Raw genomic sequence first — 23,810 nt, 5'->3', positions numbered from 1 at the left:
AACTTGGCTCCACAGCTTATCCATCAGTCTCACGCTACCAAGTATTCAGCTCTTGACACGATAACCAAACACGCACAATTATGAGGTAACTATTGTATACCACGAGGCCGAGTGTGGTGTGATGACATAGTCTTTTTTTCCCAGCTGAGAAAAGATACCTCGCCCCCTCAAAAGTTTCAGGCTGTTGCAAACCTGTCTGATTTTGTCCTGTAGTAATGATGTATTTCTAAATGAGTTTATTCATAATCGTTGGAATGACCGCTTCTGACGGGAAAGATATTTAGCTAAATTATATAAAGATGTATACAGTACATTCATTATTTCAAACATTAGCACGTAGGAAGTTTATCAGAAGTATTATACATGAATTAACTGTTAAACTCTGGTAGCAAATTCACGCTTTCGGAGGACGCATTTAATATACAGGTATACTTATTTTTACCCACAATAAGGCATACTAAGACAAATAACGTAACAGTAATACCACATTATGTAAAAACAAAATTTTTAAAGATCAGAATCATCTTGAAATATTACACGACCGTCAACAGAGGCGTGAAATATGACTACGAACAACTTTATATTTTCCCCGCCCCTGCTAACGGTAGTGTAGTATTTCAATGTGATTCTGATCTTTAAAAATTTTGTTTTTACATAATGTAGTATTACTGCGTTATGTTAATAAATAAATGAACAAATTTATTAACTCTTGAGGGGGCGGGGCATCTTTTTACAGCTAAAAACTCCTAACAATATCCTTTTATATTGCGTTCTGAAGCAAACTAACAACTATATAGCTGTCAACTTTATCAACCCAAAACCGTACCTGAATGGTCAACCAGTGTTATAAATCATATTTTATCACCCCCTTGTCATTGTAAATATGCAATTCATATTGCACTTCTAGTTACTTAAATATAGGAATACAATAGTTCACACGAAATACAGGACATCTGTAAATTTAAGGTGAGGCAATATTTTAATGTTACTAGGAACACATCAGTACTTGGCGTGTGTACCATTACTTTGTGCACCATTACCTTCTATTACTTGTTGGAGCCTTCTCGGCATTGATTAAACAAAGTGGTGTGTAATATCTGCTTGTCTCTATGTTGAATTGCACTTATTTTGTGCATCACATCCATCCCAAGTCCTCAATAGGGTTTAGGTCTAGTGATCTGGGCGACCGACCAGACAAGGAGTGCAATATTAGGACGTGCAACAATCCTCGCAAAGTCCGAATGTTTCTGGTAGCGTTGTGTTAATGTAGGTTCAATGGCTGGGATGTGCGAGTGAACACTTGGTGAATTCAGTGTCTACACTACCGCACTAACGTTCATGATGTGGATTGCAGTTGCAACTCTTCCTTCATGTTAGGTCTACTGCGTGTAGGCCTAGCTTGTGTGCATTCTGTAATTCTTTGTTATTCATAGTGTTGTTGAGAGAGTGGCCTGAACGGTCTCTTGCCATCAAGGTGTGAAGGAATACACACTTGTGAGAAGTTTTTGTGCTTATCTCTCTGTTATCTTCACTGAACCCACACCACTCCTATACAACAAATCATAGCTCCTCGCGGTCTCATGCCTCCGAGTTACTCTTCCTGTACTAGGTGTGTTGCGTTCACGAGATTATTTGCTTCACTGTGGCTTCCATATAAAAGGATCAGTTTCGATATACACGAGAATACAACTCGATGCTGACAATGGTTAATGCTTCATGAGCTGATATGAGGGAAAAACGTCTACGTTTGGTTGGCTCATAGGTGGACATGTCATTGAATTGCATATTATTTTCAGTTTCTTCGATGTATAGTTATTATTAAGTACATGTGTCGGTTATCCTCATCTGGGAAATTAAATGGCCTCGAATATTTTGAACCATCATCCGGTGAACAACTCAGAGCTTCGATTTTGTCAGGTATAACCAACCGACAATATGTAGTCAAGGTTAGGCTTTCATTTTATCCCAGAGAGTTTAAATAATCATCAGACAAAACTGGGAAGATACTTGTGTCGTTGACTGCATAGTCAGAAGCAGTAATTGCCCCCATCCCCTCACAGCCGGATCCACAACCAGTGAAGGCCGATATTGATACAATGCAACATCGCCAGCCACGATAGTTCCAAAACTACCCAGCAACGTTTAAGCAGGAGATGGGGGAGGGAGAAGGGTTTGTCGGATCGCCAGGCCTTCACTTGCCGTGGATCCGGCTACTGGGGGGGGTGGGGGGGGGGCAATTAATGCTTCTGAATGTACCTGTATATAATTAATGTTTTCCATTTGATCTTAATAAATATGTACTGCATTACTTATTCCCACATATATGTGTAGTACACTTGTTGCTCTATCACTAAAGACAGTGAACAGCTCGTAAAAGATGACCTAAGTAGCTGTGAATGGGTTTAACCAGTGCTAGTCTTCCTTGATGAAGTAGTCTTAGATTGTTTATCCCTCACAATATAATACATGGTGTTAAGACTGACAGACACTCTCACACAGATGTTATCTCTCGTCAAGGCGCACACTCTCCCCACCACAGTCCCATAACACAATAATTAATATACTTGAACAGAAAAACCTCACTAAGATACAATCTCTGTAAGGCGCAATGTTTTAGATTTGGGGATGTGACTTCTGAATGAAGTATGGGACACGACTGTACTGTGGAGTTGTGAGCCACAGGAAGAGAGAGAGAGAGAGAGAGAGACTCCTAAAATCTCCAAAGAATCAACACGATAAGAGATATAGGCAGCCCTTGTGTCATGCTGTGTTGTCTCATCATCTCTAGGCCTACAACTTCTGGTGAGTACAGTACAATATATTTCTAATTAATGTATCTACATATGTGGCTAGATGAATAGATCCTAATTGATAATCTACATTCATATGTCAACTCTCAAAACCTGAGCTTGAAAGACTTTACAGTAATAAAAAATGATTTTTATAAGTCTACGTCAATATTTGGAACCTACTTTGGTCCCTCAGCATAAATACACCTCACCTAGCCACAACACCTGACACCTTCTCTTGTGCTCAGGACAGATTTGACTGTACACTGTATTAAATATTGTCATCATTATATTAAAGTGATTTTGAAGGATGGAACAATGGATACAGTTCACGAGCATTGGTACGTAATGATATACACCGGCATACAAACCTGACCTAACCATGCCATATACTGTACAGTATTGGGTCATAAAAGAATGCCGAGTTTAATACAAAATCATTTCAAATCTGGACAATCTTTTTTATGACCCCTGTGATTCCAAATATTTATCAATGAGTCCCTTTTTATCTCAAGTAATCCTTACAAATACATTTTCTTTTACTTTTTTAAACTGAATAGTGTAGTACATTTATATTATTATTATTTTTATATATACAGACACATATTCTTTAAATAGTTGTGATTAAAGATTCCCTTTTAATTGAGTGTATGAGGAACACTTCTCTACACCACCACGGAGTCATACATGAAGCGTAGTTTTGTTACCAACATTTGTTTGTCTCTCGAGGAGTTGGTCTGATTCTTTGTTTCATGAACGTCTCTCTCGTCCTTTGGTCTCTTACCTCGCCTTTGTTTTTTGTTTTTGTTTTAATATATGTTACATCTCTCTCTCTCTCTCTCTCTCTCTCTCTCTCTCTCTCTCTTCTGTTGTTCTCCTTGATATGGTAATTTTAATGGTGTTTACTTTCTCTCTTTAATTCTCTTAATATCTTATTCTCTCGGTGTTTTAGTCGATATCTCCTTTTTTTCTTTATCTCTTTTACTCCCAATCTTTAATCAATTATCACACTTACACTCTTTATTATATCTTTTACTCTCTCTCTCACGTCCACCAAATTCCCTCCCTTAGCATCAACTTGCCAGGGAGCAACAGGTCCTTCCCTCTCAGGATGGCTTCAAGGCTGTGACGTTCCTGTTGTGGCCGTCACTGTGGGTAGGTGCTGAGGGCGGTCCTAAGCGAGGAGGTGCCTGAAGGAAAGGAGGAGAGCCACCATGGACACGAGGGAGGTGTGCACGACGGCAGACGACCCAGCATTCTCACACACCCGGCTCCCGGGGGCGTACTTGACACACTTGAACTGTAAACATAAACAGGTGGTCAGAGCCACATATAAGATGATAAAGGCAGTAACAACTTTCATTATTGCTAGTATTTGTATCTTACTACAACTATTATATTAGCAAACGTAATATAAATAATATTAATAATAATATTAATAATAAATATTATATTGATAGTAATTTCATGATAATTATCAACATGATATTTATATTAATAATTACTGGATCATTTTCTCTCAGATAAAATAGCTACTACTTAAAACACAAAAATTTGGGGAAAATCTAGAGAATGAAAGTATAAAAAATGAGTTGGTGAGGTGTCAGAGATGGTACTTTTTATAAATACGAAATTTTGACTTTTCAATGGAGTGCTTAATTCACTTTATATCCATGAAAAAATACAAACACAAATTTCCATATATACATTTAAAAAATTACATTGTTCTTTGTATCACAGTAAAGTCATAATTCATAAACTCAAAAGATTTTGTTTAATTAAATAGCTATGCAATACAACCTGACTCATAATTAATGCACAGTAAACGATAACAACAACATGGAAGACGACAACATACTGAACAAGTTATAATGGAAAGATTACGTAACATTTATCATACTGTTAATTATCATTCTTCTTCTCTGGGTTAGTTGGCTCGTGTGTTACTAGCGAGGCGAAGCGGTTATCGGGTCTTGTGATAACTAACAGGAGACAATTTACAACATACAAAAAAAAAGAGTCTTGGATCAACCAATAAGTTAGTGTGGCCGCTTCTGTTCGCCGTGCAGTACATGCAGAAGTTAGCTTCCTGTTTAACCCAGCATGCAGCAGTTAAGGTTTCATCTAGTTTATTGATCAGCATGACTTAAATACCATGCGAATGTTTATCTTTTTAATGCTGTGAGTGTCTGTGTGTGTTATCAGCGCTTGTTAAAAGTAAATAATCCACTCTAATCCGAGTCCATCAAAGTTCATACAGCTACAAGTTGCACGCTGAGTGCAAGTCTCACTCCATGGCACCACAACAAGTCTTCACTCACTCACTCCCTACACTCTTGACACGGACACTTCGACTTTATGTACAGTCCCGCCACTGACAAGACGCGGGGTATGAATTTTAACAACACTCTCAAGTCAGTTTGGCGGCGGGGGAAAGGGGGAGGGGGGGGAGGAGGAGGAGGAGGAGGAGGAGGATAATTTTGGACGTATGTAGAAAACATGTGTTTGAGGCAGGAGGGACGGTAACAGATTATGTCTTAGGGAAGCAGGAGAGCAGACAGCAGACAGCAGACAGCAGACAGCATCATCATCACCAGCAGCACCACCACCACCACATGTAGCAGTAGCAGTAAGGGGAGGAAGGGGAAGGAGAAGAAGGAGGGAGGGGGCACTCACAGTTTACCTCGGAGGTCCTTGTACCAGAAAGCCAGAAGGTGTCCTGCACAAGGTAGTGTTTGAGGAGGGAAGCTGAAGAACACGCTAATTTAGTTATGTATTCCTTTAGTCGTCTTCTGTACGATGCAGCTCTTCTTCTTGTCATCATTATCATCATTATCAAAAGTCATTGTCAACTCATTATCATAATCACCGTTCTCCTGGTCAGCATTAAACCTTCATCATCCACTATCATTTTAGTTATCATCCTCAATTTCATCATTATCCACTACCTTCATCACTGTAGTCATCATTGAGATCAGTATCATTACTCATCAGTCTTGTCATTATTCTAATCCCATCATCATCCTTATCATGGTTATTATCATCATCATATTGTAGTTATGATCATTATCCTCATCATAATTATCATCATCATCATCCCCAGCACTGTAGCCATCGTCAGCAGCACTGTAGTCGTCATACTCAGCACCGTAGTCGTCATTATTATGAGAACCGTAGTCATCATCAGCATTAATCATCATCACCATACTAGCCATCACCCTTAACACTGTAGTCATCATCATCCTCAACACTGTAGTTAACATCATCATCACTGTAATCATCATGATCATACTGGCCATCATCCTTAGCACTGTAGTCATCACCATCCTCAGCACTGTAGTCATCATCATTATCAGCACCGTAGTCATCAACAACACTGTAATCCTCATCATCATCATACTGGTCATTATCCTCACCATAGAAGAAGCACAAGTAAGCGACTGTTCACATTTCTCGCCTCACTGGTTGAAACACTAATATGTAACTATGTAACGTGAGCAGCTCCCCTTATGTTCCTCAGTAATTAGCAGGGTAGTGCAACGACGCGAACAGTAGCGGCAGTAGCATTGAACACGTTTGACTAGACGGACAAACAAGACAGTCATACGCCACAACCCAGACATGGTCTTCTGTCACTGCCCTGCGTCAGTAACACCAACAACATTCTCTTTTGTTTTGTCTTGGGCATAAAATGTGTTTGTTTTTGTGCATAAATCACAGAGAGCATTTCTTTGTTATTGTCTTTGTTCAGGAAGTAGACGAAGTTCCTGTCTTTGTATTTCCACATAACAGAGTTCCTCTGTTACTGCTTTACTTCGAAACAGACAAGTTTCTCTAGTTTAATTTTTCCATACAATACAAACAACTTCCTTCTGTTCTTGTTTTGTTCACAAAAAATTAAGTCATTCTTTCTCTGTGACATCATCATTAACACGTGAAATACACATACAAAAATTAAGCAAAGTATTACATGCTCCTGACGCTCAAGATCTCATCTCTTGGAAAGAAGAAATCTCTTTAAACAATAGGATTCAGGTATACACTCCAGACATCAACAATCAAGTTATTCACTTAACACTCAGGGAGCTAACACAGTCGTACATCATAACACAATCCAAGTGGAAATCACAAGTAGAATTATGTTTTCGAAAACTGGAGAGGGAAACCCTGAAGCACTCCTAGGATAATCTGCCTCCCTGTGTTCTTTTAGTTTATTCTGGGCTTCAACTGGCATCTCTCTAGACACCTCTGGACTGCTGAAGTCACCCCCCACACCTTCATCTTCACTCTCAACCTCAAGTTCTGAATAATCTGTCACGTTTTCCCTGTCAACATGAAGTGGTTGATACTCGAGTTTTGTAAAGTTATCCAATAATTCTGAGATACTTCCAGGTCTCTCTTGATATATCGTCTTAGGACCGTCTTCCGTGTCCCCAGTTGGTGGTGTGGTAGTGTCGCCCTGAGTAACGGAGCTCGTAACTACGGAAGATGAAGTCTGTTTTGGATATCCACTCTGGGTGTGGCTGGTAGGGTGGGTTTTAATTCTGGATTCTGTGGATTTCAGAACAGGGGTTGGTAGGACGGTAGGTGTGGAGTCATAGACAGTAGCTTCGATTGGTGTGGAGTCTGGAAGACTTGTTCGTTCATCATCACCAGGAGTGTGACCTACTTGGCGATCCATCCAGGTGTCGTCAGCTGAACTTGAAAAATTAACGACTTCAGCATGAGAGTCAGTATTGCCTTTAGGAGTGGAGTCCTCAAGTGTGGTCACTCCTGCTAACTGGTGGTTGGAGTACAGGCGAGGCGTGACAGTCGTTGAGGACCACCTGAGGTCTTCCTGGGATACTTCGTTATCTTCTTCACCTTCGACTTCTGCGTCTTTGTTTAAGGTTTGTACAACGGCCTCTGAAGGTAATCCACTGGTTGTCTTTTGTTCAGTGTTTTTCACATCATTCATCGGATTTTTGGCACCAGTAACACTTGAGGTCAACGTGTTTTGTTGTTCCACTTGTGATGTTTGGTCACCTTCTTCAGAACTTATAATATTACTAGTTGATCTCACAGAGCCACGAGTCTCAGCGGTATTCTTTGTACCTTTAGTATCAGTAGAGCTTGAAGGGAAATACTCATTTGTTAATATATCCTTCTCTAGTCTGGCAATATCACTGATGTCGTGTACATCATCGAGGTCAACAGAGTCGAGGCTGATCATGGGAATAAAGTCGGACTCGAGGATCTCCAGAACTACCGGAGCGAAGTTGGTTGACGACCTCTCAGCCTCCTGTTCCTTTCTCACCCGAATGACGTAAGGGACGGGAGTGGGGGCGGGGAACACTGCCTCCTCCACCTCCTCTTGAAGACGATTTCGGAACCACAGATAGAAGACTTCTGCGGGAGACGCGGTAAAGACGGATTCACTGCCGCCATCTCCTCCCGTATCATACGTTTCGATATTTCTTCCTTCCGTTGGACTTTGTTTATCAGGCTTGTCGGGTTGTTTTCTATATTTACGATCACTCTCGTCTTTGTTTACATTATTATTGTCATTATCGCTGTAAGCATCATCGTCTTCTGACTTACGATCATACTCCAGCACGTCATAGTGGTAATCCTCCGCGTCATAATGGTCTTCATCTTCATTGTGTCCCGGCGTTATTACTCCTTGAATAACGTCGTATTTATTGGGAATTCTAGAAGTCGTAGTTTCAACATAATCATACTCGAGGCTGCCAGAAGTACCATATATCCCTGTTGTAGTATCTGTTTCATAATACTCGTACGTTTCCATGGGCACAGAAGACTCATCATATTCACCTTCTTGTGCAAGATTGGCAGACTCATCGTGTGTCGTTCTTCCAGTCGTCGAAATAGGCAAATTTGTATTTCTAGAGCCAATGTTGTCGTAATGGCTGGAATAGTAGTCATAAAGATCGTCTTCCTCGTCAACCTCGTGCACATTAACACTGTTATGGTTTGTTACTTGGTCTATGTCTGTCGTTTCCGCCACTGTATCGCCATCTTCACTCCTCCGGGGTTGTGTGTAACTCACAGTTTGTTGTTCTCTCGAGACTTGGACACTTGGTCCTGTCCGACTTGTTGATGATGGTCTGGTAATACCTGTAAAGTCCTCAGACACGTTATATACAGATGTTGTCGTGCTGGTGGTTGTAGACTTAAGGACTGGTTTTATACTATCAGGTTTCACTTCATGTTTCCCCAAAACGGGCTGCATTGTACTCATTGGTTCTGTGACATCTTCACTTGATTTAGGTCTTGTTGGAACATCTGTTGTATAAGTAAGTGGAGTGGTTGTCTCCGTTACTTCTGGGAGAGATGAGAGTGTATATATAAGTTGCACTTCCTCTGTGCCAGTTTCATGATTAGGAGTTCGACCTGTGTTAAATTCTCTGTTTACATTTTTTGTTGCAACAGGCTCTTGCCTGTCTTCTGGTGATGAAGAGATTGGAAGACTTATTTTGTGAAGGGACGGTGAAGGAGGGGTACGAGGCAAAAGGTGTTGGGTGTAATCAGTGGGTAGCGTCGTTGTGTCCAGGGCACTGGGGGCTGAACTTATCCAATCCATCCCTTCACTGCCTCCTAACCTAGCATCTGTGGTCGTCCGTTCTTCATGTAAGATGGTCGGGGGTTTGAAATGTTCAGATTTAATCGTCGTTTCATTTTCAGCACCACGGTTTATTCCCGCAACTCTGTGAATTTGCCAGTCACTTGAACCACTCATGTTGGTCTGCGGAGGATCTGAGTTCTGCTGAAAAGAGGGTTGTGATCTGCTGGGGTGAGGACCATCCGTGGTGGTTGGTCTCGTTCTCCCAACAATCAGGGGTGGTTGGCTGGTCACGAACCTTCCAGGTGAGCGAGTAGCGTTAGGCAACAGTCGACCTCCTCTCTGCCGTCCTGGCATTCTGTTCTTATTTCTCATTCTCCTTCTTGGATATCTTGCACCAAACACCCGGCCTTGAGGTGGTCGTTTGTTGCGGTGCATCCTTCGTCTCTTCCCGGATCCACGAGGAAGATTAATAGGATCAACCCCATTTCCAGCGCGTCTAGTAGGCACTGTGCTAGTCTCTGCATTTGGTCTCCTAAAATCTACCCTCAGTCCACCTCTTACTCTTGCTTCATCAGTTTCAGTGGTTAATGAAGGTCCAAGATCTTGTTTTGTCCTGTTGTTGTTAAGACCAGATCCTTCAAGTACATTTACAGGCTTCTGAGTGAGTGTCACAGGGATTTGAGTGGGTGCCACAGGGGTTTGAGTGGGTGCCACAGGAGTTTGAGTGGGTGACACTAGGGTTTTAATAGGTGACGCAGGGGTTTCGGTGGGTGACACTGAGGTATTAGTGGTTGCTACCTCCACCCTGTGGCCACCAATGTATGGTCGCCTCCTGCCTGGTCTTCTTGGTCTGTAATGTGGTCTTTCTCTGCCAGTAGTGCGTACTAAATCCTTATTATGAGGTCTTCTTTTCGTCGATGTTTTTCGATTCACAAAATCCGATTTATTTTGTTCTCTGTTCATCGGTCGACGTGATCGAGACTGGAGATGTTTCCGGGGGTGTCTAACCCGAGGTCGGCGCCTTGGGAGAGATAAGCCCCTGTCTTCTAATGGCATTGATAACCGAGACACAGCAGTTTGGCCATTGCTGTGTGCGTCCCTTCTACTGTTGGGCAAGACAACACGGCCAGCGGTCTCTGGCACACGTTGAGAAGAAAGGTTGATAGTGGTGGAACCTGTTGCATTATTCCTCGGTGCTCTGAGTGTGTAAGAAGACCCCACCAGTCTGCGTCTCGGCATACCTGATGGTTGTCTATACTTACTCGTAAAAGAAACTGATTCTGGATTGACGGAAGTTTTGGGTGGAAGTGAAGAAGAGAGAGTGTTAGAGTCTAAATCTCCAGAATGAGAAGAAGAACTTGCAGAGATTGGTGTTAATATGGAGCTGTCAAAGTGCCCATTTGAAAGAGAAAATGAGGAGTTGTCGACAAGTTTCAGTGTACGAGTTAAAAGCTCGAGTTGCAGCGATGATGCATTGTGACTAACGTCCGTGTCTATCGGTTTATGGAACTGTTCATGCTTGTGTTGTATTTTTGACGAGACACGGGACGCAAGAAGGAAGTTGGCTTCATTTGGTCGTGCGGGAGAATCTGGTTCTTCCTGATCATGCAAGGCTCGCGTCTTAAGACTACGAAGCTTGGTGCTGGTTACATGGCTGTTGGTCTCAGGCAATTCTACCGTTGACGAGGAACCCGAAGATGTTTCGGTATTTACGTCGTCTTGTGTAGACTGCGCCTGTGTCTCTGATTTCTCCCCTGTTGCACGTCGATCCACAGACGCATCCAGATTCACTTCCCGGCCATCTGGATTCACCTTCCAGTCGTCAGTGACTGTATGCAGGACTGGAGGAGCGGGCAAGGAGGTCATTGGCCTGACAGTGGTGCCATGAGTGAAGGTCACCGTGGCAGGGGGCTGGTGTGTCGTGCTGGGGTCAGTTGGAGAGGTCACATGAGTTCGCCCACTTGTGGCCTGATAAGACTTCACAGCAGATCGCCTCAAGACTGCAACATGACCCTCCAGATGGTCTACTGATGAGTGTACCGTCTTACTGGGCACAGACTGGAGGGCTAACTCTCTCTCAGGGTCCCCTAGTGTGTGAATCCCTGGCAAGTTGCTACTGTCCGAGCCGTGGCTTGGCCTTGGGGAAGCCACGGCTAGGGAGGCAGTGGATGCCTGGAGAGAGTTCCCTGGAGTGGCAGTGGAGGATTCTTGCAAACATGAATGCAATGAAAAGGAATAAGCTTCACATAGATCCTGCAACACAAAACAATGAACAGCTATAATGCGAGTAAGTGGCTTCTGTATCTAAACAAAAAGTAGCCTACACTAACACAGATCTTAGTCAAGTAGTTTGTTTGTTTGTTTTGGGTAGACTGTATCACAAAGTAGTAAGTGACAACGTGCAGCCACCTTACAACAGTAGTTATTCCACTCTTAAACGTGGAACATGGCCACTCTACCTGCCTAACTTTAAACCCCCCTCATCAGTGGTGTGAGGTCACGACACAACAGCAACATTTTATCAACAAAAGTAGTCCCTGACACCCTAATTGTTGCCTTTAATAGAATTACAATCTATAAAATTCAACATAACGCAATTATAATAAGTGCGATCTACACAACACCAACGAGACCTTGTTGGTGAGAATAACCTAACTGCTGTGTCGTCAGCTTACACCACCGACACTGTTGCTGCTTAAACAGAGTTTGTCACCCATAATAATTTATACGGAGAACAGACAGACAGACAGACAGACAGACAGGTGTATCTGGGGTTGACAAACAGACGGGCAAGTGACCAGGACACTGATACCAGACAAAAATAAAAGGATAGGGATAATATATGACCGAATTGGAAAAATAACTTAAAAAGTCGTTAATTTTAGATAAAATGAGAATATAACCAGGAAAGGTGTTAATAATCTAGACGATAACTAAAGGCAGAAATACTTTAAAAAGATTTACAAAATGCAGGGTATCAGAGCACCTCCCGTCATCACATAAAAGAAACATTAACAACTTAACCACATATGATAACCAGGAAACAGACGCGAGAAGAAATACATAAAATTACAGAATAAACAAGATGGGGAAAACCAATTGATGAAAAAAAAAAAAAGCAATCAGGAAAGAGAAAAAATAAATGATAACCAATGATAGACAAGCATAAAGGATAAAATAATGACAGCCAATCAGAAGGCAGACATAACCAAGAACCAATCAGAAAATGAAAAAAAAAAAAAATCTACCAGAGAACCAGTTAGAGGAAGCAGACTAACGTTATTACTTATGTCTTACCTTACTGTCCTTTTGGTGGAGAATTAAAGAAAAAACCAAAATAAGTCGGTTAAATGGCATCATTATTAATACAAGTAAAGGAAAAGAAGTAAATATTGGAATTCCTGTTACCTGATTGCCCCCGACCCTCCCTCCCTCCTCCACCCCCCCTCCCAAAATAGAAACTCCCCCTATTAAAAAGTGAAGGATATCATTAAAGGAATTTCTTGAATGATTTATTTTTAATTGTGGAAAGTAATGGATGTGCTTAAAGGATTTTGTTGAGAAGAGTAAAACTGGGGTTGTTGGTGGGAATAGTTAATTAGTGTGTGTGTGTGTGTGTGTGTGTGTGTGTGTGTGTGTGTGTGTGTGTGTGTGTGTGTGTGTGTGTGTGTGTGTGTGTGAGTGAGTGTGTGTGTGTGTGTGAATCCATTTTCTTCCCCTTTGATCTCATAACAGGAATTCCATCAATTATTCTTCTCGATCAAACACATAAAATATCTGAAAACGAGAACATTATTCTTAAAGGGACATGAATACAGTTTAGCACAGTTAAGACACAACTAGGCGACTAAAAGTGTTCTAATTTCTCTCTCTCTCTCTCTCTCTCTCTCTCTCTCTCTCTCTCTCTCTCTCTCTCTCTCTCTCTCTCTCTCTCTCTCTCTCTCTCTCTGTGTGTTACATAAGGGTCTCGCAGCAACTGTTGCATCAGGCTGGTGAGGTTGCAGGCCTTCCGTGACCCCATGCACCAGTCTATCCTTGTACCGACTCAACACAGACCCAGCGACCATCTTAAATACACCGCTAAAGACCACAGAGACCCACCCCTAACCCACTCTATAACACTAGAGACCGTTTTAAATCCGCTAAAGCAACTTACACTTTGTTAATTGTATATAAACCATAATGTCACTGTGAGATCAACAACTTGTTATTATGAGAAAATACCAGTTAACTTCCACGAGTACTTGTTTACGTCACAGAATTCCAGTCAAGACCAGGATACTTTTTAAAGACCAAATATCAAAGTTATTCAGCCCTAAAAAGTTATCTAAATGAGACCATTACAAGTCAATATAACAGAAAGACCATTAAAGATCATTGTAACACTAAAAGAACATTTCAGATTTATACAAGACCAAATAAGACCATTATCGGCTATAATGTGAGGATAAAAGACCAATTTACACCACTAACACCTGGGAAGCTAATTTGCAAAAGCTATAAAAACTCCAACCAAAATTTAATATACGAATCACCTGAAAATTAGACACCCCAGTTTATTTAATTTTAAGATTTATCACCCCAACGATAACCCAACCTAACTTAGCATAACCTAACTCACCTTAACCTGACCTAACCTGACCTAACCTGACCTAACCTGACCTAACCTGACCTAAACTAACCTAACCTAACTCAAAGAATAACTTAATCACCTAATGGCACCTAGTAACAGTCGTAGAATATATTCTAAAAACAAATTAAGAGACCAAAATATTACACCAAAAGACCACAAGATTATTAGCTGTCAGACCAATGACCTCTGAAGACCAACACCAAAAGACCACATGAGGGTTATAGAACTTTCAGACCCCAAAGACCACTGAAGACCAATGGAGACTTTATCACATTAGAGTTGGTTAAGACCACATCTAATTCATTAAATGACCAAATAAACCGAGTAAACGACCACGTTAAGACCACAGGAACTACAGTATTCAAAGACCAAAGAGTATTAATTACAAACCTTAGAATAAAAACAATAACAAATTGGTAACTGCACCAATAAAGACCTCAGTATTAAATTCGATATAACATTAATTATTCCAAGACCACATTACCTAATTAAGAAAGGTTTTTATTCCATAGTTCCAAAAGCATGATAATTAACTGAATATATTAAAAACCACTTACAGAATATCATAACTAATTAAAGACCACAATAACTAATAATTATACAACAATAACTAATTAAAGACCACATTAACTAATTAAAGACCACAATAACAAATTAAAGGCCACAATAACTAATAAATATACAACAATAACTAATTAAAGACCACAATAACAAACTAAAGACCACAATAACTAAAAACCACAATAATAATAAATATACAACAATAACTAATTAAAGACCACAATAACTAATAAATATACAACAATAACTCTTAAAGACCACAATAACTAATAAATATACAACAATAACTCATTAAAGACCACAGTAACTAATTAAAGACCACAATAACTAATAAATATACAACAATAACTAATTAAAGACCACAATAACTAATAAATATACAACAATAACTCATTAAAGACCACAGTAACTAATTAAAGACCACAATAACATAAATATACAACAATAACTCATTAAAGACCACAGTAACTAATTAAAGACCACAATAACTAATAAATATACAACAATAACTCATTTAAAGACCCACAGTAACTAATTAAAGACCACAATAACTAATAAATATACAACAATAACTCATTAAAGACCACAATAACTAATAAATATACAACAATAACTCATTAAAGACCACAATAACTAATTAAGACCACAATAACTAATAAATATACAACAATAACCATTAAAATTTTAATAACTAATAAATATACATAACAATAACTCATTAAAGACCACAATAACTAATAAATATACAACAATAACTCATTAAAGACCACAGTAACTAATTAAAGACCACAATAAATTAAAGACCACAATAACTAATAAATATACAACAATAACTCATTAAAGACCACAGTAACTAATTAAAGACCACAATAACAAATTAAAGACCACAATAACTAATAAATATACAACAATAACTAATTAAAGACCACAATATCTAATAAATATACAACAATAACTAATTAAAGACCACAATAACTAATTAAAGACCACAATAACAAATTAAAGACCACAATAACTAATAAATATACAACAATAACTAATTAAAGACCACAATAACTAATAAATATACAACAATAACTCATTAAAGACCACAATAACTAATTAAAGACCACAATAACTAATAAATATACAACAATAACTCATTAAAGACCACAGTAACTAATTAAAGACCACAATAACTAATAAATATACAACAATAACTCATTAAAGACCACAATAACTAATAATTATACAACAATAACTCATTAAAGACCACAATAACTAATAAATATACAACAATAACTAATTAAAGACCACAATAACTAATAAATATACAACAATAACTAATTAAAGACCACAATAACTAACTAAAGACCACAATAACTAACTAAAGACCACAATAACTAAAAACCACAATAATAATCCAAAATATCTCATAAAAAACAAGATATTTCATTATAATTAATTTTATTATAATATTAGTTTTTAAAGCAATAATATTAACCACATCCACAACCCACCAACCCACTCTTAACCCACCAACCCACTCTTAACCCACCAACCCACTCTTAACAGACCAACCCACTCTTAACCCACCAACCCACTCTTAACCCACCAACCCACTCTTAACCCACCAACCCACTCTTAACAGACCAACCCACTCTTAACCCCCAAACCCACTCTTAACCCACCAACCCACTCTTAACAGACCAACCCCCTCTTAACCCACCAACCCACTCTTAACCCCCAACCCACTCACAACACATTCTTAACCCGCCAGCCCACTCTCAACCCGCCAGCCCACTCTCAACTCACCAGCCCACTCTCAATCCCCAGCCCACTGTTAAAGAGCCTTATCCCATTAACCATCGCATCAAGCCATCAAAGACGTCTCTTACTTAACCCACTACAGGTCTTCCAAAGAGCCAGTTTATCACGCTGAGCCCTTTAAGACCCCTTCTTAATCCACAAACATTCCAAAGGCCCAACTTCAAAGACCTCCTCTCCACATTCTAAGACTTCAATCCACCTGTGATCTCCTTTATTCCTGAGTTCAAGACCAACTCTGGCCCCCATAAACCACAAACATCAAAGCTCTAAGCCCACCTCAAAGACCTCCTTATCACATTCCACAGGTCCAGAGCACCTCAAAGGCCACCCTCTTAACCCAAAAAAGCTAGGACCTGGGGCGAGGCATCTTAAGACAAGTAACAAACTTTGCGTAACTTGGGCTCCATCAGATGTAAAGCGGCGGGTCGAGTCCTGTGTTCTCCTGGCCACACTAAGTTCTACTTCCCGGCTACTTGTTAGTCGAGTCGAGGAGGAGTTTCTCTAAGTTAACTCTGCTGCTGAATATATATATATATATATATATATATATATATATATATATATATATATATATATATATATATATATATATATATATATATATATATATATATATATATATATATATATATATATATATGTGTGTGTGTGTGTGTGTGTGTGTCTGTGTGTGAACTTCTACCAGTTGTGGCTCTTGTTAACTGTACTGTACGTTTCGGTAGTCAGAGAAACGGTCCCATTAGTGCCTGAGAATCGTCCCCGGTATTACCAATGAAATGTTCCCGATATTGCCACTAAAACGTTTCCGGTAGTGGTACAGTAACGCCCCCGGTAGTGCCGGGAAAACTTTCTTGGTAGTCCAGAGAAATATCCCCAGTAACACCGTAGGAACGTCTCCGATTGTACCCGCAGGTACATTTGCCACCCCTACCCTTCACCCCTTGCACCTCCCCCTCCCGCTCCCAGTACTCATGGCAATGGCCAGGACAAAAGGACTCACCTGCACGATGGGTCCGGCCATACGATCGAGGAACTCCTTGGTGAAGAGTGCGGTCTCGTTACCACAGGTCTCGAACACCACCCGCTCGGAGCACTGAAGGTACTCCTGGAATGAGCTGAAACAACACATGCACTTGGTGGTTAGTTCGGTGTCTTTACCAAGCATCAGCTAATGTAGGTCAAAAAGGGAAACAGAGATGACCCAGCAGACAGTTAGTGACGTAGAAATAGTATTATCGATAATTAATCAGTGACACAGCTGGTGTTTTAACCAATCTCTGATATAAACATGACATTATAAACTAACAGTGACACATATGGCATTATACTTAATTAATCAGTGACAAGATAAATGACATTATACCTAATTAGTGAACTAGAAATGACATTAGAACTACTCGGTGACACACAATTAACCCGTAGACGTGTGTTATATTGGAAGTTTCAAGTAACATCTGAAACAGTGTGGCATACTGTAATATAATGTTAAATATTACATTATTACAGATCCACTTGAGATGAATACAATGGTGACTTGCCACACTACTCACCAGCAGAGAGTGATCACATTCTTGTTCTTCTCCTCTTCACTGAGCTGCACCACGGCGTCATTGAGTTGGTTCAGGTCGGCGGTCTTCTCGTGGTACACCTCCGAGCACTGGTTGTACTTGGGGTTAACCTGTCTCATGCAGGGAGCGTGGCGGATATATTCTGAAACAGGTACCAGGGTGGTTACTGGGGGGGCTATCGGGAGGGTTATTGGGGGCTACCTGGACCGATACTGGGGTCTGGGAGCTACCAAGAGTGTTACAGGGAACTATTCAAGACAGTTACAGGGGGCTACCAAGTGAGTTAATCCATCAGAGGACATCGGCGCACTTAGGTATTGTATTTTAGCTAATGCCAGATAATTTTATTCAGCCGGGAGAAACCCCTAACCCCTATCCTCTAAAGGGTTAAGTAGGTTTACGTATAGAAGACATAAATTTTACCTGATCTCCCTTAATTAATTATATATATGAGGAGTGATATAAATTAAGTAGAGTGCCCTAGAGAATCTGTCTGTCTGTCTGTCTGTCTTGACTAACCATTTCAGAATGCTACCGTGTGCCAACAATCACCGGAAAACATGGTTAAATTAAATATATAAATTGTAACCATCATGTCAACGTAAAGAACAGTAGGGAAAAAAAGAGTAGACAGAGATAAAATAAAGTGAAGAATGAAGAAAAATAAAAGGCAGAATAGAGAAAAAGATGAGATGCATAGTGGTTAGGTGATGCTTAAGTCGAGATAACCGAGAAGAAGAAATAAAAAAGAGGAGAACAACAAGGATAAAGGGACGAACAGAACCTCATAGTCACACCACAGTCAAGATAATACCCAATAATATTCACATTTTCTGTAACTCTTGTTATGATTTCTGTGTCGCCTTCGCCTGCCCCTGACAGTCTACAGTAGTGTATAGGTTAGCCAGTAGCCGGCCATGGTTACACCCAGTTTTTACTTATTCTCCATCATCCTCAAAGGTTACTGCATGATGTAAATAAACACTGAGAATATAAGTTGACATATATACAAAACTTTTCAATATTTCTAATTCATTCAAATAAGTTGAGGGCAGCCTATGCCAGCAGTGGCGTGTATAGTTAGGAAGGTAAGTATGCATTCATTGTCCTATGGATTGGCTCGCATAATTATTTTTCTTGGTAAACGACTTTCAAATGATAGCACTATATTTGCTGAGATTTGGTGAGGAAGCTAGTTAGCACTGATTCATATTAGAATAACTTCAATGAAACTTGTTTGTAAAGTTATTTAAAGGAAGCTTCTGAGAGCATCGTCTGAAGCGACTGACTATACCGAGCAGGGAAGGATTCCACTTAGATCTAACCACGCTGCTCTACCTGGTGTGGTTAACCATTGCCAGGTGCAGATGTTGCTTTCATGAACACTCTGTCCTATACCTAAATACAGTTATTTAACACCAAACTATTTTTCAGTGAATTTTACAATTCATTAACTATACCCTCCATAATATTGAATGGTCATAAAAACTTTCCCAATGCTCAATTTTGTGTACTACATCCGGTATGGGTGGCCCGGCCCACCTGGTGATCAGCGCCTCTATATATATACACCTTGGTTTGTATTTCTCTCTCTAGTCTGTACTCACCCCTGAAGATGTGAATTACACGAAAGCGCTTGGGAACTTCGTGTTTTCTTCTTTCCTTGTGGTTATCAGCATATACCTAGATCACGCGCACCTACAGTGATTTACTTGCATGTATGTGTATATATATATATATATATATATATATATATATATATATATATATATATATATATATATATATATATATATATATATATATATATATATATATATACACACACACACTTGTGTGTATTGAGTGTAGATGGAGAGGGGGGCATGTTTATATTATGAAATTTGTAGTAGGGGCAGCTACTCTCCATTGAATTAGTTAATGTGCTCAGTAATATTTATATATCCAATATAGCATTACTGCGTTGCACAGTAAAGCACAATTAATTATCTAATGATATTTATTTACAGAGCCGATCAGTCGAGAAGGTTGGACAACTACTTCCAGGGTTCATCATGGCAGATGAAAGAAAATTATCAACAGTAGATATCTTTATGATTGTAGAGTATTATCAAGAACTCGGCCATCCAGCTATGAAGCACGTTAAATTACATCTGTCATGTGATCATCTCAAGCCCATCCCCTGGCCAGGTCGTCCCTATAGTCCTTCCACAACATTAAATATAGATATTAGTGACGAAAACTTACATTGCATACGGTCACAAGTCCCGTATTTCTGCTGGTAACAACACACACCACAGCTGGCTGGGCGGCTCCCGCCAACCAGTGACGTCACAATCAATCACAGCTTTTCGCAGTCACGTGACTTTTTAGCAACTTTAACCCTTATTTTTTACACGTTTTAGCTAAATTTATTTTAAAATATCATTACCATAGTGAATTTAAGCGTTTTCTTTACCCATTGACCTGCATCTTACGAAAATATTCCGACCGTCAACTCGTCCATTACCAGCCAGCAATGTGCGCTGGCCACGAAACTCGCAGTACTTCAGAGATCTGTCAGGCTCATCTGAGCCAAAGTCATAGATAGGGAGAGTGGCCACTCACATTCCAGGTGTCATCTTGCCACTCGCTACACTCCCTCCCAGCGTGCACACTACTGTAAGGTTTTTCACTTGCCCATTAAAATGTTCGTTATAAATACTCATGATTGTTTTTAATGTCATGTCTAATATATATTATTATAGGGTATAAAAATAACTATTGATCAATAAAACTGGGTAAACAATATTGAACAATAGTGTATTATATTGCATGAAAATAAAAGAAAAATAACTGCATTCATTTATATATCTTAACTGCAGCCTTCATCATGCTCTTGCTTCCTAATTCACGTCTAGCTTTTGTTAGTTGAACCTTAGCCTTACCAATGTTGTCTTGTTTTCGTGCATAAATGTGCTGCCGTGCTGCCGTACAGTGAACAAATGTGTAAGTAGTTTACTTTTAATATTATGACAGGAAGGAAGTGCAATGCTCTTCGTTTGAGTTTCTGCCAGGTGCACAAGGCGTTTTACTAAACTACTCCTGTCTGCAAGACGGTTATCCCTTTATCTAAATATTTTCTGCGCGTCCATAAAAATATTCATACAGTCTGAGTCATTAGTGCAGTAAAAGAAACTATTTTCTTTATACTCTTTTAGTTGGGTAAGATTTTGCGAAGGACCTGTTACGGGTGACTGCTTGTTCTCGACCACCAGCAGACAAGACGCAGTGAGTGTTAGAATTTTTCATTTTTTTTCACGCAGTAACCTACAAGGTATTGTCGGCTGCTCATATATGTTAATATTTGCTCTATAGTATACCCTGTTTCGCTGTTTCGTTGAGAGCATCATCGATTGCTTCAACACTTGGCTTATCAAGGAAATCGGCAAGAAATTCACGATCGTCTAGTCTACTATGTAACTGCTTGCATTTGGACATTTAAAAAATGAGCAAATGAGATCAATTTTAGAGCTTACCGAAACTCTAAGGCAGTTGGTATTTGGTTTTTCATCCTTATGGAGCTAAACAAGATTTCCGGACAATCTTGGGTGAACCTTGACGTGAGCAAATACTTCATGATCTTTGGCCAAATAGTCTATTTGAAGATTAAGTATTGCAGTCGTGGATAGGTATCACACCAATTTGAACTGATTTCCACTGTCCCTAACGTTATGAAGAGGGGGGGGTAGTGCGCTTGGCGGAAAAGCCACTAAGATCAGAGCCATAAATAGGGAGAGTTTGGCCAACCTGGGTCTCTAACAAGTCGTCGAGCATGATTGGTCAGTACAGGTCACGTGACCACAAGGAGCCATATTATCTCTGCCCCCCCCCCCACCCCCACGTTGTACTTTGCCTCCGCCTCTCCCCCGCCTCAAGTCTATTCAGGACTTCATTACGTGGTTGATATTGATAAAACCACATGAAATACTTGGTTGCGTGTGAAGGATGCAATAAAGACTTACTGACAACAGAATGGTCCATTAATTTTATAAAAAAGTGGTTTAATTCAATGTCTAGCAAACACCCAAGCATGGCACTAAGTAAACTCAGTGAGTCATCTTACGAAGAGGATTATATTATCTCCTCTTGAGACAGTGATGTGGGTGTTCAAGGAAATATCTATTAGGGTAAAACGACACTTTTACGTGAATATGTGAGGTTTACACTTGATTCTACTCTTTATAAAACGGCCATTTTTTCCCGTTGCTTTATATGTTTGGTGTCATTTGTGTTGATATACATAATAATTAGTGAAAAGTGAAGAGGTAATAATTTACTCCGAATGTGTTCACCGAAAGCGGAATTTGTTTGCGACTTCGGATGCAAATATTCTTTATTTCAAACCTCTTTTCCACTCATATCTTGAAAGTTAATGTTTTTAAGCAGTTATATGTTTACAGACATTAAATTCGGCATTAACATGAAGCATAACTGGGTATTCTTAGCAGTTCTGTATGGATTTATTCGCGATATATCAATATTAATCGAACATTCGTAGTAAGCCAATGAGTTGCAAGGGGGGCGGGGCTTCTTAATCAATCACCGTCAGATAAAAACAAAAAAAACAACTACTGTATAACTATAAAGTTTATAATATCTAAATGCACAGCTGACGTAAAAATTAAAGACAAATATATATATTTCACACGCAGGAGTTAATAAAGTACTACATACGGTTTATTGATCATTCCTCTACCAGTTTCACTTATTAACGCCAGGGAGCAGACGAGGAGGTGACCACTGGAGCCAAGGGCCTCTCCTCGTACCGTACTTGAGGTCCTCCCACGTCTTCCACAATGTAGCCACGTCAGTTTTAACATTAGTGGTGACATTTTTCTACCAATTGTTGTCGGGGCATTATTACCTTTTTTGAGAGCTGTTCTGTAGGGTTTTAAGTCCTCATGGGATATTCTCCGACCTTAAAGGGAATATAGTAGCTTCTCTTCACTTCCTTAACCCCTTTATCCCTCCCTTTCCCCCACTCCCTTTCTCACCCTTATCCCACTCCCCCCGCACCCCTTCTGCCCTCCCTCCCTTCCACCTGGTCTACACACTCAACACAGCAGCGTGTAAAAAAGCTAGTAACACAGTGGTCCACAAGGTCGTGGCTCCTACCCTCACCACAACACTACTCGTCCATACCGCCGCCCCTCACACGCCCGTCCATCTCCCCGGCCCAGGGTGGAATTGCCCAATTTTGTCAGCGCGCTAATTTGTTGTGCATTATTTTCCGCTTATGAAATCATAACTCAGTTTGGTAAAGTCGGAACGAAATTTCGAGCCATTTTGCATAGGCAGAGGCATTCACAGCGCTATATGTTGTAAGGAAAATGTGAAAAAAAGAAATTGGGTGTTGATTTTTACCGCTTACAACCGGCCAATATCTGAGGGCATTGTGCCGGGGTTATTTGGGTGTTATTTCTGGCCGGCCAACAAGGTGTTCCAGTCACTTTGCATAACAGCTTGTTAATGTGACAAGTGTATGAGTCTCTTCTTACTGCTGTGTGGGGGCTGACCCACCCTGGTGTGTTACTGTCGTGAGAGGGCTGACCCACCCTGGTGTGTTATTGCCGTGAGGGGGCTGACCCACCCTGGTGTGTTACTGTCGTGAGAGGGCTGACCCACCCTGGTGTGTTACTGCCGTGAGGGGGCTGACCCACCCTGGTGTGTTACTGTCGTGAGAGGGCTGACCCACCCTGGTGTGTTACTGCCGTGAGGGGGCTGACCCACCCTGGTGTGTTACTGTCGTGAGAGGAGCTGACCCACCCTGGTGTGTTTGCCGTGAGGGACTGACCCACCCTGGTGTGTTGCACTGTCGTGAGAGGGCTAACCCACCCTGGTGT

The 23,810-nt window shown here is 40.3% G+C and overlaps 1 protein-coding gene across 1 annotated transcript in view; it reads right to left on the bottom strand.

The window, feature by feature from the left end:
• Positions 1 to 709: 709 nt before the first annotated feature.
• The window catches only part of LOC121862341, a gene marked incomplete at its 5' end in the record, with an annotated part of 34,559 nt that continues 11,458 nt past the window's right edge, over positions 710 to 23,810 (bottom strand). Inside the window, 4 exon segments of the mRNA XM_042360562.1 lie at positions 710 to 4,089; positions 11,032 to 11,607; positions 17,358 to 17,472; positions 17,908 to 18,067. Coding sequence (XP_042216496.1) covers positions 3,964 to 4,089; positions 11,032 to 11,607; positions 17,358 to 17,472; positions 17,908 to 18,067 — 977 coding nt within the window.

The sequence above is a fragment of the Homarus americanus genome, unplaced genomic scaffold, assembly GCF_018991925.1.
Source record: "Homarus americanus isolate GMGI-L3 unplaced genomic scaffold, GMGI_Hamer_2.0 scaffold31037, whole genome shotgun sequence".
NCBI lineage: Eukaryota > Metazoa > Arthropoda > Malacostraca > Decapoda > Nephropidae > Homarus > Homarus americanus.
The sequence above is the reverse complement of the archived record's forward strand: the minus strand, read 5'-3'. Positions and strand labels throughout refer to the sequence as shown.